Source organism: Chenopodium quinoa, unplaced genomic scaffold, assembly GCF_001683475.1.
Source record: "Chenopodium quinoa cultivar QQ74 unplaced genomic scaffold, ASM168347v1, whole genome shotgun sequence".
In the NCBI taxonomy this organism is placed as follows: domain Eukaryota; kingdom Viridiplantae; phylum Streptophyta; class Magnoliopsida; order Caryophyllales; family Amaranthaceae; genus Chenopodium; species Chenopodium quinoa.
Window position 1 is genome coordinate 2,287,041 of NW_018745286.1, and position 15,908 is coordinate 2,302,948.

Consider the following 15,908-nt stretch of genomic DNA (forward strand, 5'->3'; position numbering starts at 1 on the left):
TAATTTTTTGCAGGTCTGAGGGTTTAATCCAGACACATCAGCCTTACCTTCGGCTACCTCTTTGGAATATTCTTTGCTTGCATGTTCATTCCTAGTTCTTCTTTCTCCCTATATATTTGTAACCGTCATCCACTAATTCATCCAATCATAGACCTGAAAATGATTTGACATAGTGTGAGATGCTGTGCATATTCAAGTCTCATTTTGTGGGATAAAAAAGAAGATGCCCAAGTCACCAAGTTTGCTCTTAAAATTGGCATTAAGAAGGACCTTAGTGAGCTTTTAAGTTCCTATGGAAAATTGGAGGGTTATTTTTATGAAGGAAAATCAAGGCAGAGCATAGTTCTATTACAAAGCGAACTCGAGTTTGCCATTGCAGAGGGAGAGCAAAAGGAATATCTATCAAAGTTGATATTTTTCTTCATGCATGTTTCATTCTCTATTTTTCTATTTCTAACCTGTTATATTCTATTGTTCGCCACTGTTATAGCAAAATAATCAATTAGATTCTCATGTGGCCAATGACATGCATGCTGCATTGAGCTTGGATGATGGATTATTAGATATGAATTTGTTGAAACGGCTATCACTTTGAGTTGGAATATCCCAAAACAGAATCATATACATCTATCCCAATTGATCTCAACAATAGTTATATGATAATTAGCATTTAACACTATGAGTTATATTCATTGGTGTCATTGATTTCAGGTTATTAGCCTCACAGACAAGCTGCTTCTTTTGAAGTAGAAATTCATGGAGGAGGATCAATCTGAACGACTGAACCACCCAACAGAAATATGCAGCATCAAAAACAATCTAAGAAAAGACAATTATTGAATCTGGTCTGAGAGTGAGGATCACTAAGCATCAGTCTTTGGATGCACACAGGAAAATCTAACCTCTGTCAAGAGCAATGTTAGCCATTCTCCCCTTGGCGAGCTCTGTTAAGGCATGACTTCTCTATCTTGGTAATTAGTTAATTATATACTCAAGTTGGATGAATCCTCTTTTTGCCTTTGTTAAAAACATTTACTTGATTGATCTCTTGATTTGAATGAGATGTTTGTTTTTTATATTTTAGCTACATTGGAATCTTAGGTGCATTGTTCTGAATATAGATTCTGATTGTCTGTTTTATCTCTGGTGTTCAATTGATATTATAGAGTTCTCATTTAAGTAACTATTAAGACTTAAAAATATGAGCATGTGATAGTGATACTACAGATTCCTTTATCTTCTACCGTTGAACGTGGTTTATAGATTATCCCAAATAAGTGGAAATGATTTATTTCGTATATTTTCAGGTTTGGCTACTATTTGATCAGTTGAAATCGAATATTCTCCTGATAAATCGTATACTCATCTGTGCACTTTGTATATTTCCTCTTTAAAATTGTAAATATTCTGTTTAATTAATAGTTGTATGGTATACAATCGGATCGATTACGTGCTTTACACGCCATCAGCAATCAGCATGAGTCTCTTTCTCTATTCTCTGTCTCTCTCTGACATCTTATACAATACTACTTTGATCCCCCATCCGGTACTGCTCACCTTCATATTATCTTGTTTTATTTGATTGTTTTTAATTTTATTTTAATGTTGTTGCATTGTTCGTTGAGTTATAATAATTGTATTTGCAATTATTGTTATTAAATTTTTAGAAAATTAAATTATTGGGGAGGTTGAGGGATTTTGAAGCTTTGGTTGTAATGATCATTATTGGGTTTTTGTTTGGAATTCTGATAGTTATGCTGTATTTTTTGTTAATTGTTTTTTTTCAATAATGAAGACATTATGATAAATAAATTTACATGCTATTTTTTTTATGTAACTTTTTTTTTATTTTACATGGTTTTATTTTATTAAAGATGATTAAAGTAATTAAATTCGGTCCTTATTTAGACTAGGAGTTACTTAACTGTGATGCAAGTAATATATCTAAAGATAGTTAATCAGAATATCTTGACGAGCAGCATGAATTGTGATAGGCATGGGGATTATTGGGGGAATCGTTGAGTGATTCAATATTGAATAGAATGAATGTGAAGTTATCGAATCGATATTGTTATATCGATTGAGGTACTATAAGCAGTGAGAATAACCATGGGAAGGGTTCTTTATCCAGGACGAAGTGGGATAATTTAAATAAGTGCAGGAAAGTAGAAAGATTACTAGGTTTCTCTTTGATTTCTGAGCTAAGGGATGTTTTCTCTGTTCATTATGTCAAAATGCTGATCAGATGTGAATAGAGGTTGGTAATCCGCATATAGCTTTAACATGTTAGTGCTGACTTATTATCGCAGCAATTAGGATTTCAATCACTGGGAATCCTTTATTAATTCTTAAGAGAAGAGAGAGAGAGAGAGCGAGCACGGCCGATAGACAAAGAGAAAAAGATAGTGATAAAGAGAGAGATGGGTCGGGGGAAAAAGACAGAAAGGGAGGTTTGAAAAAAGAGGGAGATACAGAGAAATCGAGAGGTATAAAGGGGCAAGGGGGAGAGAGGTAAAGGGAGAGGGAAGGGGAAGGGGGGAGGGAGAGGGAAGGGGAAGGGGGGGGGGGGGGGGGGGGGGGGGGGGGGGGGGGGAGGGGAATGGAGAGGGGGAGGGTGGGAGGGGGTCATACTTAGTCTGTGAGAGAGGGAGAGGGAGGGGGGTGATAATGCTAAGGTTGTATGGGTCATAATCAGTCTGAGAGATTTCGACGACAACATAAACACTTTGCAACTTAGTTTTAAAAAGAGCGCCTAGGCGCTGTTGAGGCGCAAGGCGACGCGAGGCGCAGGCCAAACTCGGTCTTCCTAGGCGTAGCGCATTCCAGAAGGCGCGCCTCAGGCCGCCTCCACCAAGGCGTAAAGCGCAGCGCCTGAGACGCCTTATGTTTAAAAGCATGAGATAAGGAGATTCGGATTAATTTTTGTGAAAAACACGCATTTGTTTTTCAAATTGAAGCTTACCTAGTCTTTAAAGTAACGATTCGAGCAAAAGCCCCTTGTTAATTAAATAAAATTGCTTCAATTTTACCCCAAATTTGAAAACCCTAATTTTTTGAAAACCCTAATTTACGGGTTGCTTTGCAATTAAAGTATTGGTGGGTTCTGCTATGACAAACATTGCCGGAGATCAATTCCCGGCGGTTTCCGGCAGCAGATCGGCGGTCGGCGCCGGTGAAGCAACCCAGGTAAGTATTTTTTTTTTCCCCTTCTATTATCTGTCTTCGACCTATGCTCTTTTCCATTCGTTCATTTTCTGCTGCTTCTTAACAACGTAAAGATTTTTATTTTCTTTATTATTTTTTCAGTTTTTTTTTTTTAGTTAATACAATAACAAAAGCATGCTCTCCTTCTGACAGTCAATCACGTGACCAGTCTCTCTGACCAGCTTTCCTTTTATTTAACCAGAAGAATAATTTTAATTATTTATTATGATTAAATTTGATTATTTTTAGAAATATACTTACAAAAAAAGCAGAATTTTTTTCAAAAAAGCACCAAATAAAATAAAATAAAATAAGTATCACTTTAATTTGATTTTCAAATAAATTTTCAATGCCAAAAAATAAGTAAAATAAAAATAAATTAAAAATTAAAAAGTTTACGCCTCATATCTAAAAGGCGTGCGCTTTCTCTTTGCTTCGCGCAATTTAAAACTTAGCTTTGTAAAGAAAGGAATGATGTGATTTTTGCAAAGAATTTGAGTGAATAGAAGAAATCCTTGGAAGGAATTGAGATCCTCCTTGCAGAAGATCTTCAGAGAGTGGCTACAATAATGCTGGAAAAAGTAGGAGCTAGAGTGATGGCTGTCGGATATGGATTGCAGGCAGTAAACACTCTCAAATCCTCTCTAAATGCCGAAGGATGCTGCACATCTCCCTAGCTTACCAGAAGGAGCAGCAAGTATAACTCCAACTCTAAGCCGGAACTTCTCTCCATTTGACTTAATTCTGATGGGCTGTCAGGTAATACACTTCATTGAATTATACTGATTATCCAATGTATTCAGAATAGTTAATAAGTTCCTGATTTCCTACAATATACAGTCTTGTGACTGCAGATGACACATATGGGTTGGCTATGAAGCAACGAAAGAGATTCGAAGATTGGAGTCAGGAACAAGTGTTCTAGAGCTTTTTCAATTTTTTTTTCTTTTTTTTTAAGGGGAGCACAAGGCTTAATCATTCATTAATATGAGTATCCACGAGTACATAAGGAGATACATCATTAGGCACACATTTCTCCCAAATTTGCTCAACATTAAAAGGAAATTTGCTCAGCTGATAGTTTTTTTTTTATTTTATTTATATTTATATTTATATTTATTTTTTATATTGTTTATGTGCGTGGATGCTTCTTTCCGAAACATAGGAAGAACTGGAGGGAGGGTAGAGCCCTTTTTGTCCTGCTTTTACTTTGGATTTTTTAATAGCAATGTCTTACTTCTTTATGGAAATGGAGAAGGACAATCAATTTTGGATATCGAGGTGTTGTAAAAGCTAACATCATATCTTAATTGTTCAGTGATAACTTAGAGGTTGTTGAAATATGTCTTAAGCCATTCTTAAGGTGAATAGTTGGAGTTTCCTAATTTATATTGTGGCCACTTAAAAATTAATTGCCTCTTTACAACATTTCAGGTTTTTTACTCACAGGTTCATTCTTCTACTGATTTAAATTAATTGAGCAATCACGAGGTGTCAATGGCAAAAAGCCAAAAAGTTGCTTATTTATTTGGAGACTGATGGGTCTTGTCAAATTGTATTATGTATAAGAAATTTTGTAGACTACAATTTGAAAAATTGTAAATAACATATGCCATTAGTAATGTAAATAACTTACATAATTTTTCAATTTTCCTTAGTTTTTCAAGTATTCAATAAATTCTTATTTTTAAAATTTTTTATCATGTAAGTTATTAAAAATTAGCCCTTTTTCTCATTCATTGAATATGTAGATAAATTTTTTTAATATTAGAAGATAATATTTTGTTTTTAAAATAAGGAAATTTTGAACAAGAATTTTATCATGTAAGTTATTAAAAATTAGCCCTTTTTCTCATTCATTGAATATTTAGATAAAATTTTTTAATATTAGAAGATAATATTTTGTTTTTAAAATAAGGAAATTTTGAACAAGAAAAATACATATATAGCCCAATCAACCAGTTTTAAGTTTCAACTAACTACTCATGTTATAATTAACGAAGAGCCTTAAAGATCATTATTTACTAAGAATCATCATCTACTTATTGATTAGCTTGCAATAAGTATCAAAAGCGTTTTTTTGAAGGTAACTTGCAGTATGAAATAGTACAGTTTTGTATAGAATATGAAATGGTTTGTACAATTTCAATATTATGTCAATCTAAAAGAGGATTTAAGGCAAGAGGGAGAAGGAGATGGACCTATCTGAAATAAGTGATAAAAGGAGGAATTGGGAGGAGAGTAAGTGGGAATTGACTTTATAGTATTAACAAATCTAAAAACTAGGAGAAAGAGTACTAAACAAGAAAAAAAAATGTTATGACCATTTTTAAATTAAATTTGAGGACAAGATATTGATCACTTTTTTAAAGAACGTCATTAGGGTATGGTTTATTTTATGGAAAACAAAGTAAAAGGAAAACCAGCAATGATATTTGTTATGAAATATGCAAAATTGTAAAAAACGAGTAAGAAAAATACTTAATGAGGGTAAGGGAAAGATCAAATTGAAAAATAGTTTATGAAATTTGTAAAACCTTAGAAGATGGGGGAGAAGTTATAGGAGAAGGAAAGCAATGAAACAAGTGAGAGATGAGATAAGGTGGGGTTAGAAGACGACAACAATAATAATAGTTTATGGTAAAATATGCAAGTAGGACTTAACTATAAACTCTATAAATTTGTTAAAAAAATAAAAAGAAAAAGAGACCACTTAAAAAGAGATTACTAAATAAAAAATATTACTAAAGAAGGTAAATAGGGTACAAGTAAGCAAATAGGAAAAAAGTTCATCAAATTTAAACTACTTCGTAAAAGTTTTCTCTCTCCACTCTCCTCTTTCCTCTCTTCTAAACCCTAGCCTCCATTGTTGATTTTGGAAGGGCTTCCATCGGTTTTAACCGGTGGAAAGCCCCAATTCTTGTTTTGCTTCTTTTTTGTTCTTTTAGGTTTATAATAATGCTTCCTCTTTTTGAGAGAAACTTTTCTCCCTCGAAAGAAAGGGTTTCCGATCTCCTTCAAAAGACAAGGGTTTTTCGACCTTTTTCGAAAGGCAAGGTTTATCTCCTCTTTTCGAGGGAGAAATTTCTTAGTTTTGAATCCATGACAATAGATTTAATGGATTGTCGTGAAATTATTTCATTATTGGTGAAAAATTTTGCGAGATCGCAAAGGTTATCAAGTTTTCGAATACAATTGGATGAATTAGAAGGAAAACATCTTCACGACTACAAAAGATCGTTAGATTGTCTCTCCAACAAGGTTATATTTTCCAGCGAGATAAGCGGGAGATGCTCCATAGTGCAATATTTACTCGACGATAAAATCAACTCTCCTTTGTAATGTCGTATGACAATTTATTAATGAACTAATTTTACTATTAAAAAAAAAGTAAGTAAATAGGATAAATATGAGATTTTTTCCCCACTGGTTATAGCCCTAAAACCTCTTTCGTAAAATAACACAATAACAAGATAAACCTTTAAGAAAATTGTTTAACAATGAAAGTTTTAATTATGATAAACTTATTGATTATCCCGGTAGTCAACATATAAGCACTTTTAACAAAGATATTGTGCTAGATTGGGGAGGGGGGGGGGGAGGCTAGGAGAAAAGAAAGAAGGAAACTGATCCCTCTATCTCTCCCGGCTTCTCTCTATCTCCATCTTTCTTCCGACCTCCCTCTCCTCGATTTTAACTTTTAAATTTTATTTTATACAGTAATCTCAATAAGTATTTGTATTACATACTAAATACTTATCCTTAAATTAGTAGTCTAACACCTACTTGTCTATGTTCATTTTAATTTGAGTAAAGGATGGTATTTTACATTAAAATGATGCAAGCAGCTTCTCTTTTACCAATCCTCCAATCGCCTTGATCGCACCACCCACTTTGTCAATCCTCCAATCGTTTTGATCGCACCACTCAGTTTGCCAATCCTCCAGCAATCACCCTGATCGCACCACTCAGTTTGTCAATCCTCCAATCGCCCTGATCACACCACCCAGTTTGCCAATCTTCCAATCCCCTTTATCGCACCACCTATCGCGACACCCAATTTGTCAACCCTCCAATAACCTTGATTGCAGCACCCAGTTTACCAATCCTCCAATCACCCCCTCACAGGCTCACACTGGTATAATTTTGTACTTTCATTGATTTTAATTTATTATTTTGATACTTGGGTGTATTCGATTTATTTGTTGATGTAATTAATTACGATATTGTATTAAATATTCGTTTTATTATATGGTTTGTTGGGTGTTTTGTATGATTATTTATAAATTTGTGTTTTATGCTGTTTATTATGTGAGTATTATGTTCATAATATAATAAACTCTGATGTCATGAAAGTAGACCTTATGTAAATTTTGTTAATGTTATTGATTTGTCTTTGTTGCATACTTATATACATCATGAGCTACTCTTAGTTTAACTTTAGATAGAGTAATATAATTAGTAGTTTTGGATGTTGATTTAATGTTATATCTTATATATGTTACTCGAATTCTACTAGAAGTTTCTGATTTGGAATAACTAACTAACGAACCTGGTATGCTAGAAGTGCCAAACACGACTTTTGTATGAAACACAACATGATTTTGGTATGTAATGAAGTGTAGAATTTCTAAATAACCTGATTTAGAAATTTCACTCTAAAGCATAGAATGGAGAAGGAGAAACAAAGTATTCACATAATTATAATATGATTTAGAAATTTAACTTAACCAAATTAATTAATAACACATTTAGAACACAAAATCAACCTTAAGGTAGAATTGTGCTAAATTTATTAGCAAATACTTCTTTTGATTTGCATAACCATATGAGAGAGAGAGAGAGAGAGAGAGAGAGAGAGAGAGAGAGAGAGAGAGAGAGAGAGAGAGAGAGAGAGAGAGAGAGAGAGAGAGAGAGAGATCTATAAGTTATGAAACCATTAAAAATGAGCAAGCAAAAAAGGGAGAGAAAGACAAAGAAAGAGAAAGAGATCGAGAAATTCGGAGAATAAGGAAAAATGAAGAATACTTTTTAGAGTGTAATTGAGTAAGGAGATGACAATAATTTTAAAAAACTTTCTAAGATGCTCAAAAAAAAAAATAAAAAAAAAATAGTGAAATCAAAAGAAAGCTAAGAGAAGGAGAAACAAATTAAGAAAGCAAGAAGGGGGAGTAGATTTCAACAATTAGATTTAGACAAGCTTCTTTCAATAATCAATAAACGTTATTAATTTACCAATGTGATTTTGTGAAAATTATTAGAAACTCATCTGATTAGTAGCGCCTTTATATAAAAGTTCAACATTATATTAGGGTAGAATTGTGTTACATTCATGAGTAAGTGTTTTTCTTTATGTTTGTACAACCACAGAAAGAGTAGGAAAGAAAGAGGGAGATGAAGATAAAGGGGGGGAGGAGAAGGAGGGAAAGGGAGAAGGAGGGAGATGGACTAGAAGAGAGAGATGCATCAAGAGAAAGAAAAGGAACTAGGAAAGAGAAGGGTTAGAAGAGAAAGAGGGACCGAGAGAGAAAGAGGGTAGGTCGAAAGACAGAGAGAGCAGTTTGAAAGAGAGAGGAGTAGGCCAAAAGAAGAGAGAGAAACGACTGAGAGAAAGAGTGAGAAAAAATGGGAGAGAGAAGGCGGTAGAAAAGAGAGTGATAGAAAAAGAAGTTAGGAAAAAAAGAGGATGAGATAGAGAGAGGGCGAAAAAAGAAATAGGGTTAGGAGAAAGAGATGGGGGTTGGAGAAGAAAGAAATAGAGTGATAAAGAGAAAGGGGGACCGAGGGAGAGAGAGAAAGAGTGTGTGATTTAGTGATAAAGAAGAAGAGAGAGAGAGTGAGATGGGGGGGAGGCCAGAAGAAAGAGTGAGATAAAAAGAAGCTGGAAAGATAGAAGGGCCATTCGGGAGAGAAAAAAAGGGGGAGGGGCCAAGTGGTATAAGAAGCAAGTGCAACCTACAATTTTCAAAGCCTTTGAGAGGATGGAATGGGTATAAGAAGGATTAGGAAATAAAGAAAGAGAGTGAGAGACAAAGTTTGGGACAATAAAGAAAGGAATATGTGAGAGAGAAGCAAGTGCGACCTATAATTTTCAAAATCATTAGAAAAGAGGGATCAGGGAGACAAGGCCATGGGGGAGATAAAATGAAAGAGATAATGAGACGATTTAAAGCAATAAAGGAAGGAAGAGGAGAAGCATTTCAAGAGACCATTCTTAATATATAATTGTGGAAGAGACTTCGAGGCTATAGAGGAGGAAAATGGAGAGAAATTAGGAATGTGAAATGAAGAATGAAAGAAAAACATGAGGGCCTTTGAAGAAAGAAAAAGAGATGAAAAACTTTTTAGATGACAATCTTTAGTATGTAATCAAGAATAAGGTAAATATTACTTTTTCAAAATAATTATAATTTTTTTAAAACCATATAAGTTAAGTGTTTAAATGTAAAAGATGATGGAAAAGGGTGAGAGGGGGACTTAGATGAAGGGGTGGCAAGTAAAGTTTAACTTTGTAAATTTTGCTAAATAATTAGATAAGGAAGGAGGGAGAGAGTGAAGGATGGAGAAAGATAGTGATTTGTTTCATGAAAAACTAAATTCTCAAGCTAATCATTCAAATATTTGTAAAATATGCAAATCAAGAAAGAATGAAAGTGAGGGGAAGGAAGGTATCAAGTTTTAAAAGTCTATTTAAAATTTGCAAAATTGTATGTAGAGGACAAGTGAGTAGTTGTCGGAGAAAGAAAGCACATGATTCTGCATTACATGTTTACATGTTTGATGTATACATTAATACTCTTAGAAATACATATTTAATCAATTAACCAAATTAAAATCAGTTAGTCTACACCCTTTTAATATCAATATTACCTATTTCTTATATATCGACATTTGTTACGGATCAACTGAAAAAATAATAACTAACCTAAAACATTAACAATAATATACATATATACATATAATCATTTAATTAACGAAATAATAACAAGTCGAAATCACCAAAATTGGGGGACTGTGCGCATAGCGCGCGGGCCCACAACTAGTTAATGACAAATTTGATAAGTTATCCCATCTGGAGATTTTGAATCTTGGAAACAATAATTTTCATTCTTCATGCGACACTGGTTGGTCTTAGTGCTTTACAGAAGCTATTGCTGCGCCACTGCACTGCCTCAGCTTCCTTCAACTATGGTAGAACTTAACGCTGCTGATTGTTATAGAGTAATGACCATAAGTGACCTCTCAAATCTTGAGATATTACAAGAACTACAACTTGCAAACTGCAACAAAGTTGCCGATGTTCTAGGTCTTGAACGCTCAAAGTCTTTAAAAACGTTGTTTATGGGAGGCTGTAATAAACTAATAACGCTATTAAGTCAGCTGTGTGTTCTCAAATTTTGAGATATTACAAGAACTACAACTTGCAATTTGCAACAAAGTTGTCGATGTTTAAGGTCTTGAAAGCTTAAAGTCTTTAAAAACGTTGTATATAGAGAAGATTAAGCAAGGTATTGTGTACCCAAGAGATATGAGGCATGTATATAGGACCAAAGGTACACAAAATACCAAAAAAATAAATAAACATATGCTATATGAGCCATTCGGCCTCTTCATGCAATAGAATTTTAGAAAAAAATACTAATTGGACCAAAAATACCAGCATTCCTACCAAATTTATGTGCATTCAGTATAGCTACAACCAGAATGCCACCTGGAAAGAAATATAATCCTTAAGTTGATTTAGCAACTTTCTTAAAAGTCTTCACTCATGGAGTCATCATGGTCGTGGTCGTGGTCATGGTCATGGTCATGGTCATGGTCATGCTCCTGCTCATAGTCCCTGGAATTAGATGGCGTTTCAGCGTAAGCTTTGAGAATGCGTCTGTACTTTTCAGGAGAATCCCACCAGGTAGGGGTTCTGATAATGGCCCTCTCTAACCAATACCTGTCTGTCTCCTTCTTTTCAGTCAGGTTCTTGCAGAAGCTCTCCCATTGATACAATGCACGTGATAAACGAATACTCTTTTTTCCTCCAAACACATATTTGATGTAGTCCTTGGCTAGCCTTGTCATCTCAGCACCATTGATGATATACATGTACTGAAAAATCATCATCAAAATAATAGCATCAGCATACAGATTTTAGAATAGCTGAACTAGGATACTACAATCTCTCCAAGTAAACATATTCTAAGCACATGAATGATCACATATGCTTGTCAGAAGATGTGGCTAAGAAAGGATCTCATACACCATCAAAGCATCAATATTATACAGAAGAAACCAATATATATACACCATCAAAGCATCAATGTTAACCAGAAAATAAATTACAACTACTCATGTTATTAGATAATATAATATACATGTTTGATAGTGATAGTCTACTCAATCTAGCAAAAATTGTAACAGAATTCGGAAATTCTTACCAAAAAGATGAAACCAAATGTTGCTAAGATAACTTGTACAGTCTCGTCTAGTACTCCTGAGAAGCCTTCTTCCTCAGATCCACCCAAATCACCAAAACCACCCCCACCTCCACCACTGCCGCCACCTCTACCTCCTGGAGGATTTCCACCTTCATCATAAAATTCCCGTTTCTCAATCTGCTGTTTCAATAAATCCTCCACTGATGGTTTCTTTCCTAAATTTTCAATGGCTTTTCCAAAAGATTTCCACAGAGGTTCCTGCACAGAACTTACAGTTAAACAACAGTCAAAGAATATATGAAATATCAGCTGATTAGCAACTGCATGACTGCATCAACACAATTGAAGAGGTCCACACAGACAATGGATTTGATTTTAAAAAAGAAACTACTCTATGGTGATTAATGTGCTCTTTGAAGTATCCATTCAAAATAGTTATGAGTTGGACAGCTGGAATTTATTCTTTTAACATGAACTTATTTCTGAACATATCATATATAACTTGGAATAAACAGAACTTGATTTTTTTTTCGAGAGAACCCATCAAATGAGAATTATATGGAGTATTTACAAATCAGAACCACCACCCAAAATTCTACTTGGTAATTCATCCTCACATATTTTTTGGCCTACTTAGCAAGGTTGAAAATGTGCTCTAATCATGGGCCACATTATTCCCACCACACTTAGGACCAGACTACAATCTACATCATCAAAACAAGAAATTAAACCGATAATATCATATTATCATCTATAACCAAGTGGAAGATACTGCTTCCTTTTGAATTCCTTTGAAGTGCTTAAATGACCATATGACATCACTTTCAACCACTAACTGCCTCAAACCCAATTCCACCACCACTTTCAACCACCAACCACTTTGGCTTCTGCAACACCTGTCTCCCACCCCTCTAAAACTGGACAGCAGCACAGAACACCACCTATCTGGCACAATCTCTGAAACCACACCTGAGCCCACTTTTCCCTATTTTCCAGCGTTGACATTCACCTTCACCCACCCAGCAGCAGGTAGGGTACAGGAAGTTGGAAATTTGCCCATAATGCTACACCACCAGCTTTCTTTTTTGATGCATCCCTCGTCTTTCCCACCCAACTTCAAAGCATATCTCACAGTTTTTCCAACTCAACTATTTCATTCTCAATTACATACTTGTTTTTGAGCTCCCATACTGCCCAGCACAAAGTAAGAAAAATCTACATATCCTCTTCACCAAGCTAATTGAAGCATACTTCCCACCATGGCACCGCACCAATCAAGTAAATAATGACATTTCAAATAAATTTAAATGCCCTCCGAGTTGGCAGCACCTCAAGGAAAGATTTTAACTCTAGGAAGCATCATGCCAAACCTTCTCCCATGAATTCTTCACTTTCTGTGGAGCTTCCTCATTGCCCTTCCAAATCATAAAAAAAAAAAAGCTCTATACGATGAACGAATAGAATACACTACATTTTTCTCAAGATCCCACAGGCAATCAATTACTCAAGGGAATGCTCAGCATCCTCACTTGCTCAAAATAGAGAAATAATTGAGGGATGAGTTGAGAGTTCCAGCAATGGTGGAACAATTAGAGACCCAACCTCCAATTTCAAATATGGAGTTACATTGATTCTCCCCACTCTCCATCTCATGCCATGCTGTAATACGCATCTTGATTCCCATATTCCACACCAAGTGTAACTGGATAATGACCCCAAATCTGTGCCCATAAAGGATGACTTTAGATAATACAGTAATTACAGATTGAACTTGGTGGCTCTAGCCTAAACCTATTAGCTCCAACCTAAATTTATTTTTTGTATGAAGTTTTTTTATTTTAATTTTTTTGGATAAAAAGAACAAACCAATATTTATTCATGACTTTGAGTAAGGATAAATTAAATTGAATAACTCCAAAACAGCTCTTCCTGCCATTACTTTAAGACTCCATTGAAAATTACCAAGCTACCTTATAAATAATACCAGAACTACAAGTTTAGGAAAGATTGATAAAGGGTCCAAAAGAGAGATGGAGATGATAAGAGCTCAAATCCAATTTTTAAAAAGTAAATTTTTTCTGTCTGGCTAATGAGAGCATATAAGGAATATTTCTATAGGGATCCACAATTCCCTATCTCCCTGCCCTCCCTATTATCAAGTGAGTAGACTAGTGAGCACTTGAATCATGTCATCTTCTCTCCATTATCGGGTTAGTCTATCTAGCTTGAAGTACAAATAGGAGCATAATTAATTATGTACAATTAACAAGGGAATAAATGACATGAAACACTCCATAAGCACCTTTTCTTCACTCATTTGATTACTGGTATTTATATTCAGCCACAAAGTTCTCATGAGTAAAAAATTGCGAGAACATAACCTTTCATTATAAGCTCTTTTAAGTAGTTTTTCAATAGCAGAGGCTCTTGATTTTACACAAAGTAAAACATAACAAATTTAAAACACATTTTTAAAATTAATTTCACTAGTTGAATTACTTTAACCAAACATGCCATATAAAACACCAATCTAGCTAATTTCAATCTATCAACAGGCACACAATTTTTGTTTTTCTTTTTTACCTGATTTCCATTCCCAGCTCTTGCTTCCCCGCCAGACAAACAAATTGGCATACTCTGTTTGCATTTCACTGCATTGGTTGAGATCTTCAAGGGAGCCTGAAACTTTAGAGGAGGACAACGGACAAATGCTACAGGAACTGAAGGTAAAGGGTGAAGCCCCTTCACATTGTGTCTAGTAACTACATTTACATATGCCTTAGGGCAAAACACATTGTTAACCTGAGTAGTAATCATATTTTAAACGTGTCAAAACCTCGTGAATTGTACCAACAGCTTCCTTTTGAATTACCACTGCACATGAACATATTACAATTATAAGAGATTACAAAATTGCCAATTTCAATAGACTCTTTAATGAAAAAATAATTCAACCCACAAACTCTATGGACACTTATCACAACATAATCTTTATTGAAAAAAGGCTAACTAATAGTGTTAACACAATGATTCTTTTCATATGTCTTCAAATGATGACAACACCGATGATTTGGCTAAATTATACAAGTAGCACCATGTCTTATACAAGTAGCACCATGTCTCCAAATAAAAAAAATAAATAACAAAATAAGCCTTCCGTTTATCTGAGATTTAAAGGACTAAACGAGAATAAAAGCTCTTGGCAAAAACAATCAAGGCAAACCAATGATCCCGCTAATGATTTCATCTTCTTTTCCCTCCCTCAAACATCTCCTCTAACTGTATTAGGAAATGTAACAAGCAAATGAGCCTTAACTTTGTGCAACAACAAGACCTCGATTTCACAGTTGCCTAGCTAAAATGTTCAGACACCCGGGAAATTAAACTTTCATAGGCTCCTGTATTATCCATGCATTTAGGCCCGTCTCTGAGCCAGCGCAAAATGGGAGAAAAGTCCCAGTTTCATAATTCAATTTTAACATTAAAGAGTTCTGCAACACATTAGCAACCAAAACAAATCAAATTAAGCTCATAATTTAGGTAGAAATTGTCCAATTCCATAGTTCTATTCAAACATTAAAGGGTTCTGCAACACATTAGCAACCAAAATCGGTTCAATTATCAAATTAGGCTCATAAATTTAAGGATAAAAGGTACAACTTCATAGTTCCATCCTAACACTAAAGGAAATTTAAATCAAATATCAAATTAAGCTCATAATCTTCTTCTCATTTGGTAATTACAAACAATAGTTTGATTATCAAGTTTAGACGAACCCTGTACACTGAAAATAAAATTAGCGATAACCCTAGATTGTGAAATTGGAATTCGATGATTACAAATAGAAACAAAATCTTACCTCAGAAGCTGCTTCAATGGAAGATAGAAGTATCAGGGGTCGCTTCAATGGAGTGCGCTTCAATGGGAAATTGAGAGAGAAGTATAACGTAGATAGCTTTTTCTTTCTCTCTCTCTCTCTTTTTTTTTTTTTTTTTTTTTTCTTTTTCTTTTTTTTGGTTAAACTTTTCCTTTGTTTAACTCACTCTAAATAATTCCTTTTTATTTATTTATTTATTTTTTTTTTTTTTTTTAAGAAACTCTAAATAATTCATGATATTCTCTATGTTCCTAATTGGTATTACACAAATTCTTATATGTGTTTGGTCACACCGTGGTCAGTCATAATGGAAGTTACTTCGTTAGTGTAGCAGGAGTTACTCGTCAGTGTTACAAGAGTTACTCGGTCAGTGTTACAGGGGTTACTTCGTCAATGCT

General features: G+C 34.5%; 1 protein-coding gene across 1 annotated transcript; it reads right to left on the reverse strand.

Moving 5' to 3' along the window:
* Positions 1-10,746: 10,746 nt before the first annotated feature.
* LOC110711890 lies at positions 10,747-15,650 on the reverse strand. Its single transcript, XM_021890332.1, has 4 exons — positions 15,493-15,650; positions 14,217-14,507; positions 11,634-11,891; positions 10,747-11,304 (listed from the first exon to the last, which is right to left on the reverse strand). Exons 2-4 carry the CDS (start codon positions 14,448-14,450, stop codon positions 10,957-10,959), a joined length of 840 nt encoding a protein of 279 aa, XP_021746024.1. The 5' UTR covers positions 14,451-14,507; positions 15,493-15,650; the 3' UTR covers positions 10,747-10,956.
* Positions 15,651-15,908: the final 258 nt, after the last annotated feature.